Below are 19,017 nucleotides of genomic sequence, written 5' to 3' on the forward strand. Positions count from 1 at the left end.
TCCCACCTTTATTATTTTTACAAATAAGGAGGCAAACATATTTGCACATCCTCTTATTTTCCTACAACAGCCCTGTGAATTGGGTTGAGCTAAGAGGGTGATTGTCCCAAAGTCACCTAGCTAGCTTTCATGGCTAAGGTGGGATTTGAATTCATGCTTTTCCACTTTATAGGCTGGTGCCTAAACCACTAGACCAAACTGGTTCTCATGACATTCCAACTGGTAACATAAACAAAATGTATTATGCAATTATCTTGGGATATATTTATATGAAATTTTGATTTCTGCTTTGCATTATGCAAGGTTTCAGATAGACACCCCCAAATTAAGGCTTTGTTTTCATTTTATGCTGTTCAAATAGTAATGAAACAAACTGGCCCCTCTGAGATCTAAATAATTTCTATTAAGTAACCTAATAAATTAAATTAACTACAGTGCAACATAAGGGAGTTCTTATTTAATTAATAGCCAAATATATTATTAACCTATCCACAGACTGTACAAAATGAAGCTATGGACCACATTCGCTTGCAATAATTGTTGGTAATGCCCATTAAAAAATCAAATAGATAAAAGTAGAAGATAAATATATATTGAGTAAATATAATGGTTTTGAAGCCAGTTGTGATTTCAGTTGACTAATAAATAGTTAACTCGGTAAGAAATGCATTATACTATTCTTATTAAGAGATCAGGTACGCTGTATATTTTGACAAATGTTTAAAATTGTCTTTTGAAATTATAAATTTTATTTTTAAATGATATGGGAATCTGTAGATATGTAGACTTAGAAACAGTAATTTAATTTAAATGAGATCACTCTGATTGATAACACAGGCCATTTTCAGTCATAGACTACTTTTTTACAATCATAATAGATCTGCTGCCTGCTAACTAGTAGTTATCTCTTGTGTGGCAGTTTATTTAAACGCATTTTAAATAGATGATCTGAGCGCTAAAGGTACATCAAATTGTAGGATGCTTCATGTCTGCAAAGTAATAGCAGAAAGGTCAGACATTTATTTATTTAGTGTATGGCATAGAATGTCAGGGAAATCTACAAATGCTAGACACAATGCAGTCCTGGCAGCCTTCATTGCTAGTTCATTCTGTTCAGCGCTTTGATGCCTATCCTTGGTGCACCAAAGGGAGCAAACTAGTTTACACCAGATGACTAGCAGAGCTCAGGTTGCTGGCTCTTCCAGGCTCCTCCACCGGTCTTGAGTCGCCTCATGTTACATTGCCTTGCATCCGTCCAGGTCCAGTGCCAGCTTCTGCTTTCTGCACACATACAAACGCAACAAGGTTTTCCCCACCAAAATGGCACCCTTGCCATTTAATACTTGCAGTATTGCTTGCTTTCAAACTGCTAGGAGCTAGGGTATGAGCGATGGGAGCTTACCCTATCTTGTGGAGCTGGTCTCGAACTATTGGAGTGCAGACCGTTTCTAGCCAGCAGTTTCAGCATCATTAAGCCGCTGCGCCACCACATCCCCAGGTCAGACATATTCCCCATACAAGCTTTGTCTTAGCATCTACCAGAATATAAAGAAAATAAGATTAGAATGGAATTTTGTACAAGTTTTATAATTGGTTAGCTGTATTTTCTTCTCCATGTAATTAATAGCATTTGCGACACACGTCTGCTGTTGGCATGCGAGAAGCTCATTTTGTACAAATCTTTCAACTTTGAATATCAATAATGTAATTCGTATGTTCCTGTGAAATGCCATTCTTGACAGCCGTTCCTCTTTAAGTGATCTGTTAGTTAATCTATTCATCAATCTTTCCCATGTGAAACTTGTCAGTTACTTTCATAGGTTGTTCGCTTCATTGTTGTTCATACAAACAAGCTCTTCCAGGTCCATCATTTTTCCATCTTTTGACCTAGCAATGCACAGTACTTAACAACAACATAGTCATTAAACCACATAATTCAGCAGTGAATTTCAATTAGAGCAGTGTTTCTCAACCTTGGCAACTTGAAGATGTCTGGACTTCAACTCCCAGAATTCCCTAGCCAGCATTGCTGGCTGGGGAATTCTGGGAATTGAAGTCCAGACATCTTCAAGTTGCCAAGGTTGAGAAACACTGAATTAGAGGGACTCCTTTGGCAGTCAAAATTCATTCATGGCATAATACTTAATATTGCTCACATTGCGCAATACTTTTCTGCAGACTTCCATTTCACAAATAATACATTCTTTGAGGGTAAAGGTTCATTCTCCGAGCTTGTGGGTTGATTTCCAAACATTTCATTACCAGACTAGGTAACATCTTCATATAGGAGGAAGTGTAACTGTTCATGGGTCGATGATTGTCTCACAGCAAAAGTCTGCCAGGGTGAGCAAGTTTAAGCTTTGTACACCCTTGTAACTTTGCTATAGTGGTGAATATGTGTAGCTCAGGTGTAGGATGAGGGTAAAGGTTCATTCTCCGAGCTTGTGGGCTGGTTTCCGAATGTTTCGTTACCAGGCTAGGTAATGTCTTCAGAAGTGATTTCATTACCATCTTTCCAAATGTTTCGTTACTAGGCTAGGTAACATCTTCACTTCTGAAGAAGTTACCTAGCCTGGTAACGAAATGTTCAGAAACCAACCCACAAGCTTGGAGAATCAACCTTACCATCATCCTACACCTAAGCTATAGATATTTGCCGCTATAGCAAATACAATCTTTTTATACAATAGTTTCTTCCCAACTAAAGTGAAAGAAGGATGCTAAGGAACACACCAGAGTTTTAGTGCATCAGTATTGCCATCTGCTGGTGGTTTATAACATAGGAAGCATTACTATACTTGTCATTCAACCTCTATATAGCAAAACTAACATTTGTCATATTTCAATTTTAAAAAAATTAAAAAGTTTTAGCATGAAGATGTTATAATTCAGTTATGGAAGGATCGTATCTTACATCTCTATTTAGATTTAGTTCAAACTAACTAATTCTCTTTAGCAACAGCAATAGTACTTAGACTTATATACCGCTTCACAACCCTCTCTTAAGCGGTTTACAGAGCCAGCATATTGCCCCCAACAATCTGAGTCCTCATTTTACGGACCTATGAAGGATGAAAGGCTGTGTCAACCTTGAGCCTGGTGAGATTCGATCTGCCAAATTGCAGGCAGCTGGCAGTCAGCAGAAGTAGTCTGCAGTACTGCATTCTAACCATTGCGCCACCATGGCTCAGTGGGTAAATAAAAAGAATTCATCTTTCTCAGTATATACTGTATTTTGATAAAAGAAGACATACCAGTTCTAGTTTGTTTATTCTGTTGGCTGCATATTATTTCTATTTCTGATGTGTACTGGAGCATGTAATACAAAATGAATTATGTGAAAAATCATTTCCTGATTTCTAGAACTAGTTAGATTACATTTATTTCTTTGAACTTCTTGCTGTGCTTGCAAATAAAATAAAAGCTAAACTTTCCTAATGGATTCAAATTGTAATAAGTGAGACAGTTACAATGTGAAAAGGTGAGATGTAAATAAAACGAGTCATGGATACATCTACCCAGTCAATCTCTTTTTCCCTTTCCATCTTTTTTCCCTACACTTGTTCAGGCTTGAAATATCTCCCAATAACATATCTTGCTAGATTAAAGGATAAAATTAGAACAGTCCCTAATTAATCATACAAAAAAAGAAAAATATGCTGTTGCTTTACAGGAAAGGGGGGACACAGTATTTCCCCTCCTCTTCTTACAGGTAATCATCTGGATGAAGCAAGTAAGCACATTTGCTTCCTTAGGTCAGGGTTCTCAGATTATTTAAATTTCAGGAGTTCTGCAAGAAAGTAATGAGGTTACGTAAAATAGAGGAAAAAAAGTTTAATCGAAAGTAGGTTGGTGGTGTCCATAGCAATTTTTCTAAGATACAGCAGAAATAATGTGGTTTGTCAGTTGACATCCAGAAGTTTCTCCCCAAGGGCATTTTGCTCACTCTGTGTCTAAGAGGTAGGAAGATTTTTTTAAAAAAATAACAGTTTGAGTGACCTGAAAAAGTTTGAAAACTCCTGCCCAAGTACTATGCTTCAAAAGGTTTTGATGACTGAAATCGTTACCAATTACAGGTGAAACTCAAAAAATTAGAATATTGTGCAAAAGTTCATTTATTTCAGTAATGCAACTTAAAAGGTGAAACTAATATATGAGATAAGACTCATTACATGCAAAGCAAGATAGTTCAAGCCATGATTTGTCATAAAAAGGGTTAGGGTTAGGGTTAGGGTTACCTGCGGGATCGTATTCTGCCCCATACATCCCTACGACCCATCCGCTCGCACAGAGAGGGACTTCTCCAGGTGCCGTCTACCAGACAGTGCCATGGGGCGGCACCTAGGAGCAGAGCCTTCTCTGTGGCGGGCCCAGCCCTGTGGAATGACCTCCCCCCGGATATTAGGACTACTACTGACCTCCGCTCCTTCCGTGTCAAGCTCAAGACCCACCTTTTCCAAATAGCTGGCCTGGCTCGACCATAACTTAGTAACGCTCCTGATGGGTTTTTTTAATTTGGTAATTTTATTAGGGGATTTTAAATTGTATTTTTAACTGTCTTTCACTTAAGTCCATCCTCCTCCATGCACATATGTATATGTCTCTGTTTTTTGTATATATGTTTGTCTTATGTGTATTTTTTATCTGTTTGATTGTACGCCGCCCCGAGTCCTTCGGGAGAGGGTTGCGGCTAATCAAATAAAATTATTATTATTATTATTATTATTATTATTATTATTATTATTATTATTATTATTATTATTATTATTATTATTATTATTATTATTGGGATGATTAGGCGTACAGCTCATGAAAGCCCCAAATCCAGCATCTCAGAAAATTAGAATATTACATGCAATCAATAAAACAAGGATTGTACGTAGAACAATATCGCACCTCTGAAAAGTATAAGCATGCATATGTACTCAGTACTTGGTTTGGGCCCCTTTTGCAGCAATTACTGCCTCAATGAGGCATGGCATGGAAGCTATCAGCCTGTGGCACTGCTGAGGTGTAATGGAAGACCAGGATGTTTCAATAGCGGCCTTCAGCTCTTCTGCATTGTTCGGTCTCATGTCTCATCTTTCTCTTGGCAATGCCCCATAGATTCAATGCTCCAGGTCCAAAGTCCTGTTGCTCAGTGGTCCAAAGTCCTCTTTTCTGATGAGAGCAACTTTTGCATCTCATTTGGAAACCAAGGACCCAGAGTATGGAGGAAGAATGGAGAGACCAATCAAGCACAGTAATCCCACGGTCATTGAACCAGTTTTTGGTGCTTTTGGCAAAAGTTGCTCTCATCAGAAAAGAGGACTTTGGACCAAGGAGCAACAGGACTTTGGACCACTGTGCTTCATTATGTCACTGTGTTTATTTTGGTTTGCCAGCTGTACTTGCATTCTGACTTATACGATAGACTGAACTGTTCTTAGCTGTGCTGAGATTTATTGCGCATGTCACAGTTCTTATCTACAATGTTTTACTGCGCAGGTCACACATTCTTTCTTAACTTTCACTTCTGATCTTTTGTTCGCCTGCCAAGGGAGGTAGGCACAGAACTCTGCCAAGATGTAATTAATGCAGTTAGCAAGTTTGCATTTTTACTTTATTTTATATTTAAATGTTTTTATTAGATCATGCCTCGGGGTTTATTTTTGCTTATTCAGAAAGTATACTTCGAGGAGAAGCTACGATCCATCATCATTAATTACAAAGGTTTTAATTATATCCTTGACACATTAAGACCAGGGTCAACACAGCCGTCTACCAGGAGATTTTGGAGCACTTCATGCTTCCTTCCGCAGACAAGCTTTATGGGGATGCTGACTTCATTTTCCAGATGCCCACACTGCCAAAAGCACCAAAACCTGGTTCAATGACTGTGGGATTACTGTGCTTGATTGGCCAGCAAACTCGCCTGACCTGAACCCCATAGAGAATCTATGGGGCATTGCCAAGAGAAAGATGAGAGACATGAGACCGAACAATGCAGAAGAGCTGAAGGCCGCTATTGAAGCATCCTGGTCTTCCATAACACCTCAGCAGTGCCACAGGCTGATAGCTTCCATGCCACGCCGCATTGAGGCAGTAATTACCTCAAAAGGGCCCAAACCAAGCACTGAGTACATATGCATGCTTATACTTTTCAGAGGTGCGATATTGTTCTATGTACAATCCTTGTTTTATTGATTGCATGTAATATTCTAATTTTCTGAGATGGTAGATTTGGGGTTTTCATGAGCTGTACACCATAATCATTACAATTATGACAAATCACTGCTTGAACTATCTTGCTTTGCATGTAATGAGTCTTATCTCATATATTAGTTTCACCTTTTAAGTTGCATTACTGAAATAAATGAACTTTTGCACGATATTCTAATTTTTCGAGTTTCACCTGTACATGAAGGTTTAAATGTCAGCTGGAAATAAATAGTTCATGTGGTTTTATTGTGGCTAATGACAGAGTAGATTTCAGCATACTGCCTGTTTTGGAAATTAATGGTCTTTGAGAGATTAGCAGTGCTAAGTGTTTGCTTGTTTTCTCACGCATAATCTATAGATGTATAGATAAATGTGGGGGAAAGTGAATTTCTAGTATAAATTTCCCTCAAAAAGATACTGATTCAGGAAAAAGCTAAAATAGTCTTCTAGCACTTGAGAAAGCATGGAGTGGCAGTTTGAAATGCAATGCCATAATTTTTGTTTTGCAAAATTAACATTATACATGTATTACAAATTCAGCACTTGTACTATATTGTTCTACTTTTATGTTTTAAGCAAATTTCCATGTAGCCATAAAGTTGGACCAACTTCTGGTATCTAAACAGACAAATACTTTCATCAATCAATTTCCCAGGAGAATTTTCAATTCTTTAAGGATAATTTAGTAATCTCTTTGACCTTTCCTATGCTTTACCTGTTCTTTTGCTTCTTTCAAACTTGCCAATCTTTTTCTAGGCCAATCTTTTGCTAGTCATTGACCAAATATGTAAATACTACTATTACTTTCTAGACTTGCCTTGTTTGATTATATATCCAGATATTATATAGCTGCTTACTGTTCACATCCAGGAAGCAATGATTTCCTTGATGTGAATTTCCTCCATGCAAATGTTTTTTTTTTCTAGTCCATGGTATTTTTAGTATCTGTCCCTCAATTTGAAAGTTTCCCTTCATTCTATAGTTGTTCCTCAATAGCTAGCTTGCATTTCCAAACACTATCACTTAAACATCTATTGCTTAGCTATTCTGAGCATTTTTGTCACAGAAATATCCTTTCATGATCTTGCTTAAATTTATAATTACTTTTTCCCATTTTTTTAAAAAAAAACTTGGAATCTAGCATAATTCTGTGATCAATTAGCCAGTGCCATCTAATGCCTGGAACTGTTCTAACATACAGGTAATCTCTCCAAATTTGAATATGGTATTTTTCCATCAAAGTTTGATAGAGATTTTAGATTGTATAGGATTCTATACAATCTCCCCCCAGACATTAGAACAACAACCGATCTCCGCTCCTTCCGCAGTAAACTGAAGACCCACCTGTTTCGGCTAGCCGGCCTGGCATAATTCGACAACTTTTCTACCCCTAGGTCATTTTTAATTGTCAATTTTAGTTTTTAAACTATTAATGTTATTTATTGTAATTATTTATTTATTTTTTACCTCCTCTGTATGACACTGTGCTAACTGTTGCTTGTGTACGTCGCCCCGAGTCCCTGTGGGGAGAGGGGGCGACTAATAAGTTTAAATAAATAAATAAATAAATAAATAAATAAATAAATAAATAAATAAATAAATCTACAGAGATTTTTCATGAAGAAAATCTATTGCTAGGAGTCAAAAACAACTTGATGGCACATAATCACAGCTTATTTTTTTTCCAGGCTTCAGTATTCTTAATTCTTAATTAATCCACTTCTGAACTAAATAGTATGATCAGTGGTGGGATTCAAATAATTTGACAACCAATTCTCTGCCCTAATGATTTCTTCCAACAACCAGTTCACCAAACTGCTCAGAAAGTGAACAACCGGTTCTGGAAAGTTAACAGCCGTTCATAGTGGTGTGAACTGGCTGAATCCCACCACTGAGTATAATGCAAATTATAAAGTCACAGCACAAGAAAGATAGTGGGTGAGGTGTAAGTTCTATCTTAGTGTACATCAGAAGTCACTAGGCATTATCAAGTCCCACAGTTATAAAGTACACATATTTTTCTTTATACAGATACTCCTTGACTTACGACCACAATTGAGTCCAAAATTTCTGTTGCCAAGTGAGACATTTATGTGAATTTTGCCCCATTTTAAGACCTTTTTGCCACAGTTGTTAAGTGAATCACTGCCGTTGTTAATTTAGTAACATGGTTGTTAAGTGAATCTGGCTTCATCTTTGACTTTGCTTGTCAGAAAGTCACAAAAAGAGATCACATGATCCGGGATATTGCAACTCTCATAAATCAGTCAGTTGGCAAGCATCTGAATTTTGATCATGTAATTGTGGGGATGATGCAACAATTGTAAGTCTGAAAAACAGTCAAGTCACTTTTTTTCAGTGCTGTTGTAACGTTGAATGGTCACTAAATGAACTGTTGTAAGTTGAGGACTACCTTATAATGTAGTCTACCTTATAAAGAAAATTGATCTTTTTTTTTTTCATATGTTGGTCTTCAGGGGCCTTAATATGGGAATACAAATTAGTTTAACACCCCATCTACACATCTTTCTATGAGGAATTATTCACTACCCGCAACATATCAGAAGAGGGCAATAGTAAACCACTTCCATATTGTTACCACAGGAAGGAATGTGTCACCAAGAGCTGAGCTTGACACACAGGAATATACCAATATACTCCTATTTCGTTGTGTGTTAAGGTGTTTTCTTTTAGCTAACACAGGTTTTCTAGCTTAGCTTCCCTCAACTGCTTTGAACAGTTATACAGCCTGGAATTCTTGAAACTGCCATCCCAACACATCTGGATGGTATTAAATTAGGCAATGCTGACTTCACCACTTTGGTAACCTTTCATGGTAGAAATATAGCTTGTTATATTCTTTAAAATATGTATAATTTAAAAAAATGGTTTGGAAGGAAAAGCTATCTCATATATCTAGCAATTTAGTAGCATCAAGGGTTGGCAATGGTCCACATTTGGAGAAATGGGCAGTGCTTTATAACGTTAGGCTCTGGGAACAATGCTTCCTTGCCCTTTCTGCCTACTGAAAATGGCCAGAAAATGACATCACTGTTTGAATGACTGATTTGTGTGTTTGCTAGAAAGGGGCAGAGAGAAAAGTCATATACTTTGTACTGATGAATTTAATACTACAAACGCAGGTTTAGGGCAAAGAGATGTTTTGCTTACAAACACTGGATTCTGATTTTGCACAGCAAACATTAGTTAAAACCTTGTAAAGGTTTGTTATAATTCTAAGTAATCCTATAGGAAAAGTAGAGTATAAGCCTAACAAACACCACATATAGCTATTAAAGTATTCCAATCTTCAGATTTCATGCTACAAACACTGATAGAGAAGTGGGGTTTTTTATAATTATATTTTAGTCATAAAAGATTTATGATTTTCTATCAAAATATTGCTGTAATAGGTAACAACTAGCCTAAGATTTGTGAAGCTTAACCAACTTTTCTTGGTTTAGCTGGCACAAATTTGTAATTTCCAGACGGACAATGTTTTAACTGATGATTTGTAATTTCCTGTCAAAAAAATTGTAAACTGGTTAATGCAAAAATGAAATGGAAAATTCACTGCAAAGTATATACTCTATGCAAAGTACTATATCCAAGAAATGGTCAAGAAATTGGGAACTAAAATACTTGCTTACGCAGTTCTGGTGCATACTTATTTGTTACAAATTAAATTACTATTGATTTATAATCTTAGACACATGAAAGGAGAGAGGTCATCAAGGACTTATTGGAAAATAAGACAGCAAAGGTTTACTATTAATCCTTGAGAATAAAACAGTATGACCCAGGAATTTAGAGGAAGACTTATAAGGCTAATATATCCCTCTTTGATTTGTAGAATCAGTGTTTCATCCACATATACTCAGGCATGCAGTTTACTTTTAATATTTGAAAGTAACACAATTATACAGGAGACTATAGAGTGCCTTTATGTAAAAAGGGATACTACTTTGAAACACAACTTTCCAGTTAGTGCTGGTGAGAGATCCAAAGAAGCCATAACTGATTGAATGAACTATTGGTAATTTCACTGAGCATGGTTAAATGCTGGTGGCTCATCTTTCTAATTATTAACACTAATCCTACATGGTTTATGTGCAATCCATGGTTTACCTAAGCTTCCAAGATGGTAAGAATGTGGGATCTGGCTTTACTTACAAATATTTTGCCCCTTAACATATGTAGCCTGTCAGCGTTCCAAATATCATGCAGAAATAAATCAGAGTCCAAGGCAGAGTTGTCCTTAAAGTTCCAATTTAATAAAACAGACATGTTGGCACATCTGTGAAATTCCAACTCTGAAGAACTTCCTGGAATTCCACCCAGTTGAAAGTTCATAATCTTATGCCCACTCCCATAAATCCATCACATGGTCCAATCTTCTTCTTTGACCCTGACAACTCCACCCCCCTGGTTCCAGTCAGGTGTCAAGGTGCGGTGACAAAAGATGACCTTGGCTTCTATAAAGGAATGACAAGAACACATTCCACAATTCTACTCCTTTCTATTCTCCCCCTCCCAATTACTACAATAATGAAACAGTATAGTGAAATGAAAGTGTGGCAGGCCAAAGATTCTTAAAGGAACCGCTGCAGGCCTGACATAGCCATGGGTGCTGAAGCTAACATGCAGAAGGAGACTAGGAGAATATCCTAGAGATATTCCCTTTTTATGGAGCTTCCCTTGGATGTTTATTATTTCTTATTTATTAAATGTGTTGGCTGCACATCTTAACACAGGGTAACACTGGATGGCTATCAATCTCACGTGGCTCAGCAAAACTGTAGTGCAAGCATGGCTTTTTTGATAGACTCTGGAGTCTACCTTCATTTGCCAGGGTCAGTATTATGGTGCACTAAAGCATTATGTCATGATGCTGTAACACATAAGGACAATGCAATCCAAAGGGCAGATTATCCGAGCTCTATAACCAGACTTGGTGGGTGGATGGAAAGTACCTTCAGAGATTGTTCCTCCAGTGCCATTGGGTCCTGGCTGCAAGGAGGTTTTCCATTGTTGCGCTGTGAATTTTTACTTGAATAAAAGAAAAGAAATATAAAAAGAAAGAAGAAAGAAAATGCAGGAAACAACAAAGGAAAAGAACCAAACAAAGGAAATTAAAGGAGTGACTTCTGACTTCTTTACAACAGTTACAATCAAAATTATTGTCCTTCCTCTCTCTTAAACATAATAATCCATTCATCCCCTTATTCAATATTATTTCAATTGTGCAGTCTAAAAACCATTATCTTAGCTCTTTCCATTTTCAGCAAAGTCCATAAAGTGTTCAATATTCTACAAAAGTACTTGTTATTTTATCTTCTATTGTGGTTACTTCAGTACAATTCCATTTTGTACAAATAAAATTATATTTATGTACAATGAAAAAACATGCTAGAACAACAGTGAACACATTTCATAGGATTTTGTGTCAAATTTTTCACATTTCCCTAAGGAAATCCAATTCATTGGTGTAGCCCTGGATTACAATTAGCCTAATATTTCACTTTGTAATCACTAACCCAGTGTTTCTCAACCTCAACAACTTTGACACATGCGGATTTCCAGAATTCCCCTGCCAGCATGGGGAAATTTAGCCTGGGAATTAAAGTCCACATATCTTAAAGTTTCTGAGGCTGAGAAACACTGTCCTAGTGGACTCGTTGAGTGGACTCAACGAAGGTAGCCAAGCTATTGCTAAAATTAATGTCTTCATTTCCATCTGATACGAGTTTGAGGACTAATTTACTGATTTCAAAAAACAGTTTCAATACTCCAAACATTTTGAGCATCTTGAATTTTTTCCCCCCTAGAATTTTCATGCAAGTTCATTTTTTTAGGATCCAGCATTGATCCATTTGGTTGTAACAGGAATTGACTGGCTTGTTGCCTGAGCTTGACATCATGGGCTAAAAGAGAGTGACTAGCCCAAAGTTATCCAGCTGGCTTTCATGGCTAAAACAAGATTAGAATTCACAATCTCTTGCTTTCTGGCCCAAACTGGAAGAATCACTCTGTTAACATTTTTTGCCTAAGCAGCATGTGGAGATCAAATCAGTCAATGCTAGTTAGCATAATTGCCAAATACTACTGAAATTAATCCTTGATATATTCTGATGACAATTTCTGCTTTAAGAAATTTGTAAATAACAAGGGTGCAGACCAAATAACTCTTGTTTTAAACTACTGTTGCCCAGTAGTTCTATCTCAAATAATCTCAACAGCCGGTAGTGTATGTATGTATTAACTCAAAGGTAGGGCTAGTTTTAGGAAAAAGATCCATGGGAATGAAAATATGATCATGTTGGCTGTTCTTTTAAAATATTCCAAATCAACTGCTTGAGGTGCCATTCTCCAGTTCTTCACCAGGAGGGAAACAAGCCCAGGTTACTTCCTGCCTTAGTAAAGCAGATAAAATAACCTCTTATTGACATGATGGAGGAGGCTTGGACAGTCACTTTCATTCTCTTCCTCCAATAAAAATCTGTAGGTAGGAGTCGTTTCCCATGGCAAGTTGGGGAATTCTGGGAGTGGAAGCTCATATTGCTGGGGTTGAACAACACTGCAGTAAACCAAAGGGACAGCGGAGTCACACCGCGTCGTTTTATAAAGTAGTCCGTTTTCCCTAACTCTCCAGATGTTTCGGGTAGCAGGTTTTTCTTATCCATAGTCAGCATTGGAATCCGCTTGGGGTGACACGATTCCAGGGTGGGGAATTGAATGGCAGTGAGTGACTGCGGGAAGAGCGGCGCCACGAGTCATCAAAACAAACCCGGCTCCTTTAAATGCGACATCCAGAGGATAAGGAAGAGGGCCGAGACCAGCGAACGGCGTTTGCGTACAGCGCAAAACTTTCAAAATCCCCTCCTCCCTCTCCCTCCTCCTCCCCCCCCCCCGCGCTTTCTAAGGGAAATGTCACGCTCTACGTACTTCCGGTTGGGAGCGAGCGTCGAGGGTAGAAAGAACTACTTTTCGCACGGCAGGGAATGTTGTCAAGGCGCGTGCGTGTTGTACGGGATGAATGTCGGGTTTTCGGGCGTGAGTTTTTTAAGACGGCCGGAAGTGTCCAGAGAGACCTGAGCGGAGCGTTCGATTCCTCTCTCCCCTCACTCCCGGCGGGCACTATGGAGCCGGGCGCTTGAGGGCGGAGCGGCTGCCTTTTACCCCAGACATGTCAGCCGGTCATCTCGATGCAGGTAAAGCGCGACCGGGTCCTTTGCCCGCTGACTACACCCAGAACCGAGGGGCCGCCTTCCTTCGGCTTTGCCGGGCCCTGCATCAGCGGGCTCTGACCTCTGCGCCGCATTCTGGCTCTTCCTTTCCTTCTGGGATCGGAGGCCTTGGCGCCGAATGCCTCTTTCTGGAAGATTAATTCTGGAGAAAGACTCCCGGGCGTCCCTCCTCCCCCCCCTCTCCTCCCACCCGGGGTTGCCGCTTCGTGGCGCTGAGGCTCCGGGATGTGCAGGAGATGGGGAAGCGGCGACTCCTGGCGTGCACGGGGTGGGGCCGCTGCTCGGGAAAAGTGCTCCCTGCGGGAAATGAGCCGGTCTTCTCACGAACTTAGGGCGCGGGAAGCTGGGGCTAGGCCGTGTCTGGGCCGAGCGCTTTCCATTCCGAAGCGTTTCCACCTCTGAGTAAACGATTTGCACTCGGGTTGGTTTGCTGCTACTCGGAGCAAGCAACCTGTAGAACAGGAGCCGACCGGTGAGGATCAAACTGTGGGCTCGATATTCGGCTCAGGCATATACGGAAGACGAGAAAGACAATCAAATGCCCTCCAGATGTTTTGGACTTCATCTCCCATCAGCCCCAGTTAGCCTAGCGAATAGCAAAGGATTGTGGGAGTTGTTGTTCAAAATATCCGGAGGACACCAGTTTCCTGTATTTTGGGTAAACGGGTTTTCATCGGGCATGTCTTTTCCTTTTCCCTCGTTTATAGGCGGGGTTGTTGCTGATTTTTTAAAAAGGATTTTTCTCTCCCACACAGTGCGTTGGCTAATTGAAATACCATTAAGGATGATGTTCACATTTACTCTCTGCCCTGAAGATATTAGTTGCTATTTTAATATTTGGCCAAAGTTTATAAAAAGGAAATTTATTATACTGCTTTAGTTTAGGATTATATTAAATACAGAGTGCAAGAAGTTCTGCAAAATACTGAGGAAATGATAAGAGGAAATGATAAGTATGGGGGAAAACATGCCCTACACTGGGTGCACTACTTACGGAGCAGCTGTAGTTCTACTTTAGTTGCATTTTAGTAACATTAGAGCTACTTGTGTTACTTTCCCCTAAATCTTGTAAAAAAGTAAGTCCTTCTGAAGCTAGTTATAGAATTTATATGAAAAGGCTTCCTTGTTTTGCCCACAGCAGGTGGCAGCACCTAGCTGATCTTAGCTGATCTCAAAAAAAACCAAGCAGTATTGGACTTGTTAGTACTTGGATGAGAGACCACCAGGAAATTCCAGGGCTATAGGGTAGATTGGGGAATTTTAAAAAGATCACCCTTAAAGATGGTAATGGCAATCCCCTTTTATTCTGTTGCAAAGACAACTACATGAGCATGTTCCTGTAGCATCGCATGTCAAACCTGAGCTGAAGAAATCTCCTTTTCTTGCTATTTCTTATTATTTTTTGTCATGCCTTAGGGTAAGCAGGAAGTTTATTGAATTCCTGATTTTCCCTACTAAGTTGCTTTAAACTGTTTCAGTGAGAGTGCTGCATTCTTGTCCTCTGTGAACATCATGTAATCTATCCAGGTATTGATCATATGCCAATATGTTGATATTTGTAAAGCCTCAAAACTCCATTAATTCAAAAGAATGATATTTAACATATTCCTTATACCTTTTTTAAAAACCTCCAGAAGTATTTATCATTACTTCCTGATTTAGAATCTTGGGGCTTCTATTTGCTGCACCTATTTTTTAGAGAGAGTGTCTTCTTAGTATATCTATCATAGGACTAATGGATATTTTATATTTGTTAAAAAAGGCCCTAAATTTGTATGATGAACATCTTGCATAGTCACTGATGTCATGCTCATCTTACACTGATTCTTAAGATCTTTGTAGCTAGATTTGTTTATCAGCTTTCTAGCTATAATTTAGTATTTTCTGAAGTGCCGCCTATTTTGCTGAAAACTTGTAGGCAACCACAGTTTAAGAACATACAACTGTATTTCTGTGTTAAAACAGTGTAATTGTATGGATTTCTGTTGTGCATATGTGAATTAACCAAAAAATAAGAAGCTTATTGAAGATTGTATAAAATGTGTCATATGGAAGCAAAGAGTACAGAATATATAATTGAACACCATATCATTTCATTTCATGGACTAACTTGCAAAAAAAAAAAAGTATAGAAATAAAAGGAGCTTCTTTGCATACATGGGTAATCCTAAAATAAACAGTGTAGTCGTAAACTTAATGCCATTTGAAAATACCCAGAATTTAATAATCCTTGAATAAGTTGTATGTTTCTTTTTAAATTGTTAAATATATTTATATTTAATCTTTCAAAGATTTTAAGGTGATTTGAATTTTTTTTCTGTTTCCCTACTGGCTGCAGCAAGGCTTTGATGAAGATTGGCTGAGGGTTGATTGTTCCAGGGCTCATAGTACTGAGTTGAGATTAGATATTTTTTCCAAAGCTAATTTAACATTAAAACTAGAGTGCACAGAGCCATCATTTATTGTAGTTCAACCTGCAATATTTTCTTTTGAGCTTGGGAATTTAAATACTTGAGAATCTTTTTTTAATAAAAACATCTGTGCAGTTTATGGATTTGGCAGTACTGAAATTTTGTTCATTATCATTAAAATAAAAAGTAAGAAGCAAGGTGTATGTCATTGGTCTTCCACTTATGAGATGGAGAAGGAGAAAAGCTGTGTGGTCGCCAGGAGTCAAAAATAACTTGATAGCACAAAATCTATGAAATGATCCTTCCCCCAGTTCTGTGTATAACTCCAGGCACCCTATTGGGTTGTGTCTGTATGTATGCTCCCTTTTATCTTGGGGAAATGATTGATTTTCAGTAAAAATATAGCAGGAGTTAAGATCTGTGGCTCACCAAATATTACTGGTAAATATCTCTTACAGCTCCATCCAACATTAGATGAATGATGCTAGTGATGCAGCAACATTTGGATAACCATAGGTAGTTCCCTTGCAAGAAACTCTGCATTGTGTACAGTATGAGCCAACCACATTTTAAAAGAAAAAAGACACAAGAAAATGCAGTTGAGACCTATCTTTATTTTCTTCTACCTAATGGGTAAATCTTGCCATACTAAAGCTATAGTTTTCTAACCTAATGGATATATTCTAGGACAGGGATGGCGAACCTTTTCGGCACCATGTGCCCAAACCAGAACGTGTGTGTGCCGGAACCTCAGAAACCCAAAGACCAGCTGGCCGAGTGCATGAGTGTGCCGGCCAGCTGGTCCTCAGGTTTCCGGTGTACGCTGACCAGCTGGTCTTCAGGTTTCTGCAGCTTGGGCACGCACGAAAATCAGCTAGCCAGTACGCATGCGTGCGCCGGAACTAGAAGAGTAGCTGGCAACAGTATGTGTGCCCACAGAGAGGGCTCTGCGTGCCGCCTCTGGCACACGTGCCATACCTTGTTTCCCTGAAAATGAGGCATCCCCAGGTAATAAGCCCAAACGGGCTTTTGAGTGCATGCGCTAAAATAAAACCTCCCCAAAAAAAATAAGCCCTCCCCAAAAATATTCCAACACAGCAACAGCCATGAGGTGACCATGCTCACTGCCTCCTGCACCTCAAAAATAATAAAACCTCCCCAAAAATAAGGCCAAGTCCTTATTTCGGGGGTCCGAAGAAAATAAGACCCTGTCTTATTTTCAGGGAAACACGGTAGGTTTGCCATCACGGTTCTAGGAGAATGTAGAGTGTGGCACCCTGAACTTCTTTCCCATCCCCATCTACCTTGGGGCTGTGCAATTTCTTGATTTGAACTCCTCTCTGATGGAACATACTCCCTCCTTCCATTTATCTTCTTGACCTCTGTTTGTTTAATATGTCTCCTTAGCCTGGTAGCCAGTGCTGCTATGAATCTTTGTTTAGCAATCTCTAGAGCGCCAGATGGTGTCAGACCCTTGTATTTTTTCAGTAACCAAGTCTTATCCTTAATCTTCATATCCTTCTGTAATTCCACCAACTGACTAACCTCTCTGAATTGCGTTTTTTTTTTAAATTTCCGTTTATGAAGGTTATATAGCTGTAAGTTTGAAGGCCAGCAAACATTCTGCTGTCTAGGCACACTATTGTCCAATTTCCTTTTTAAATGTTAATGCCAAATTTTGGCAGTGAATCTTGTCACATAGATTTCAGACACTATTACACTTCATTGTTGATTCTGAGCAGCCTTGTTTTGTAAAAGAGCAACAAATCTTTGATATATTGGCGATGGGTTTGTTTGTTTTTAAAGAAAGTTGAAATAACCAGGTTTTGTTGGATTCAAACAAAACCTTTCACATATTGCAGTAAAAATTTCCGGATGATATCTTAGCCAAACATAGATTTCCTTCTTCTTTATTAATTGGATTAAAATGTAATAATTTAATTATTTGGCCAAGGTCAGTACAAAAGGAATTATTTCCTCATCAAGATACTTCTTGGAATCTTCGCGAATGCCAATTATCTTCTTGTATAATTAGGTATTGATAAGATATCTTGGGCATAAAAGTGATTGGAGTCAAGTACACTCTTTTTTAATTATGAAAGTTTTATATCCAAATATATTAATACAGTAAATGGTTGGTTACATTATCAGATTACCAAATTAGCTAGAGTAAATCTCATCCTATAAACTCAGTTATATCAATGGAAATTTATAAATATTGTTTTACTTGAAGTTTAGATTCATTTAAATATCCAGTGAGTTCTTGTCCCACCTTAGGTACAAAACTGGCTGGGTGACCTTGGGCAAGTCACTTTCTTTCAGCCATAGGAAGAGTGTTATGGCAAACACTTCTAAAAAACCTTGCCAAGAAAACTTCAGTGACTTGTCCAAGCAGTCTTTGAGAATTGAACATGATTGAATGGAAGAAGAAGAAACTTGATCAGGAACAGTAATATGATTGAAGATATTAATGTGATTTTGAATTATATGCCAAACATTTGGAATTTATCACATGAAGAATTACTGTATGAACATGAGTTTTTAAATTACTCTTTTAAAAGTAAGTGCCATCCCCATTTAAAACTTTACATGGATGACATGTATTTACTTTCTGCTTATGAACTGGACCTTTACTGACGTAATGGAAAACTTGATCTGTATTATGTTGTGTGGCCAAAGTTTAATGTTATGTTTAGAAACTGACTGTAAACTAAATAAATAACAAAAGCTAAATATCTATATATAGGTTCTTCGGTGTTGCAATGATATTGTCTTTTTGACATGAAGTGAAATCATATTAATTCTCTCAAAGTTTAAAGACCATTTAGCACTTTTTTGCAGTTTTATTTGGGGCTTGTTTTTACTTTGTTTCATTTTTGTTCCTTGAGTGTGTAGAAATTCTCAGTCATCCAGGACATGGTTGTCCCAAAGGTGCTTTTTCAGGAGGCAACTGGACTTTATTGTTTTTTCTTTGAAGACGTTTTGCTCCTCATCCAAGAAGCTTCTTTAGTTCTGACAGGATCCTTCCATTCCCCACTATCCTGTCAGAGCTGAAGAAGCTTCTTGGATGAGGAGCAAAACGTCTTCAAAGAAAAAACAATAAAGTCCAGTTGCCTCCTGAAAACGCACCTTTGTTCATTGGGTGTTTCAATTTGGTT

General features: G+C 38.3%; 1 protein-coding gene across 5 annotated transcripts in view; it reads left to right on the forward strand.

The window, feature by feature from the left end:
• The first annotated feature begins 13,075 nt into the window (after positions 1–13,075).
• RALGAPB (Ral GTPase activating protein non-catalytic subunit beta) overlaps positions 13,076–19,017 on the forward strand; it is an 81,302-nt gene continuing 75,360 nt past the window's right edge. For 4 of the 5 annotated variants that reach the window (XM_081946185.1, XM_081946186.1, XM_081946187.1 and 1 more), the window contains exon 1: positions 13,191–13,412. In XM_081946185.1, coding sequence (XP_081802311.1) covers positions 13,407–13,412 — 6 coding nt within the window. In that variant the 5' untranslated portion in view covers positions 13,191–13,406. Of the gene's footprint in view, positions 13,413–19,017 lie in introns of all 5 variants that reach the window. The other variant, XM_081946188.1, reaches the window with a different exon arrangement.

Source organism: Natrix helvetica, assembly GCF_964273705.1.
Source record: "Natrix helvetica genome assembly, chromosome: 3".
Classification (NCBI taxonomy): Eukaryota; Metazoa; Chordata; class Lepidosauria; order Squamata; family Natricidae; genus Natrix; species Natrix helvetica.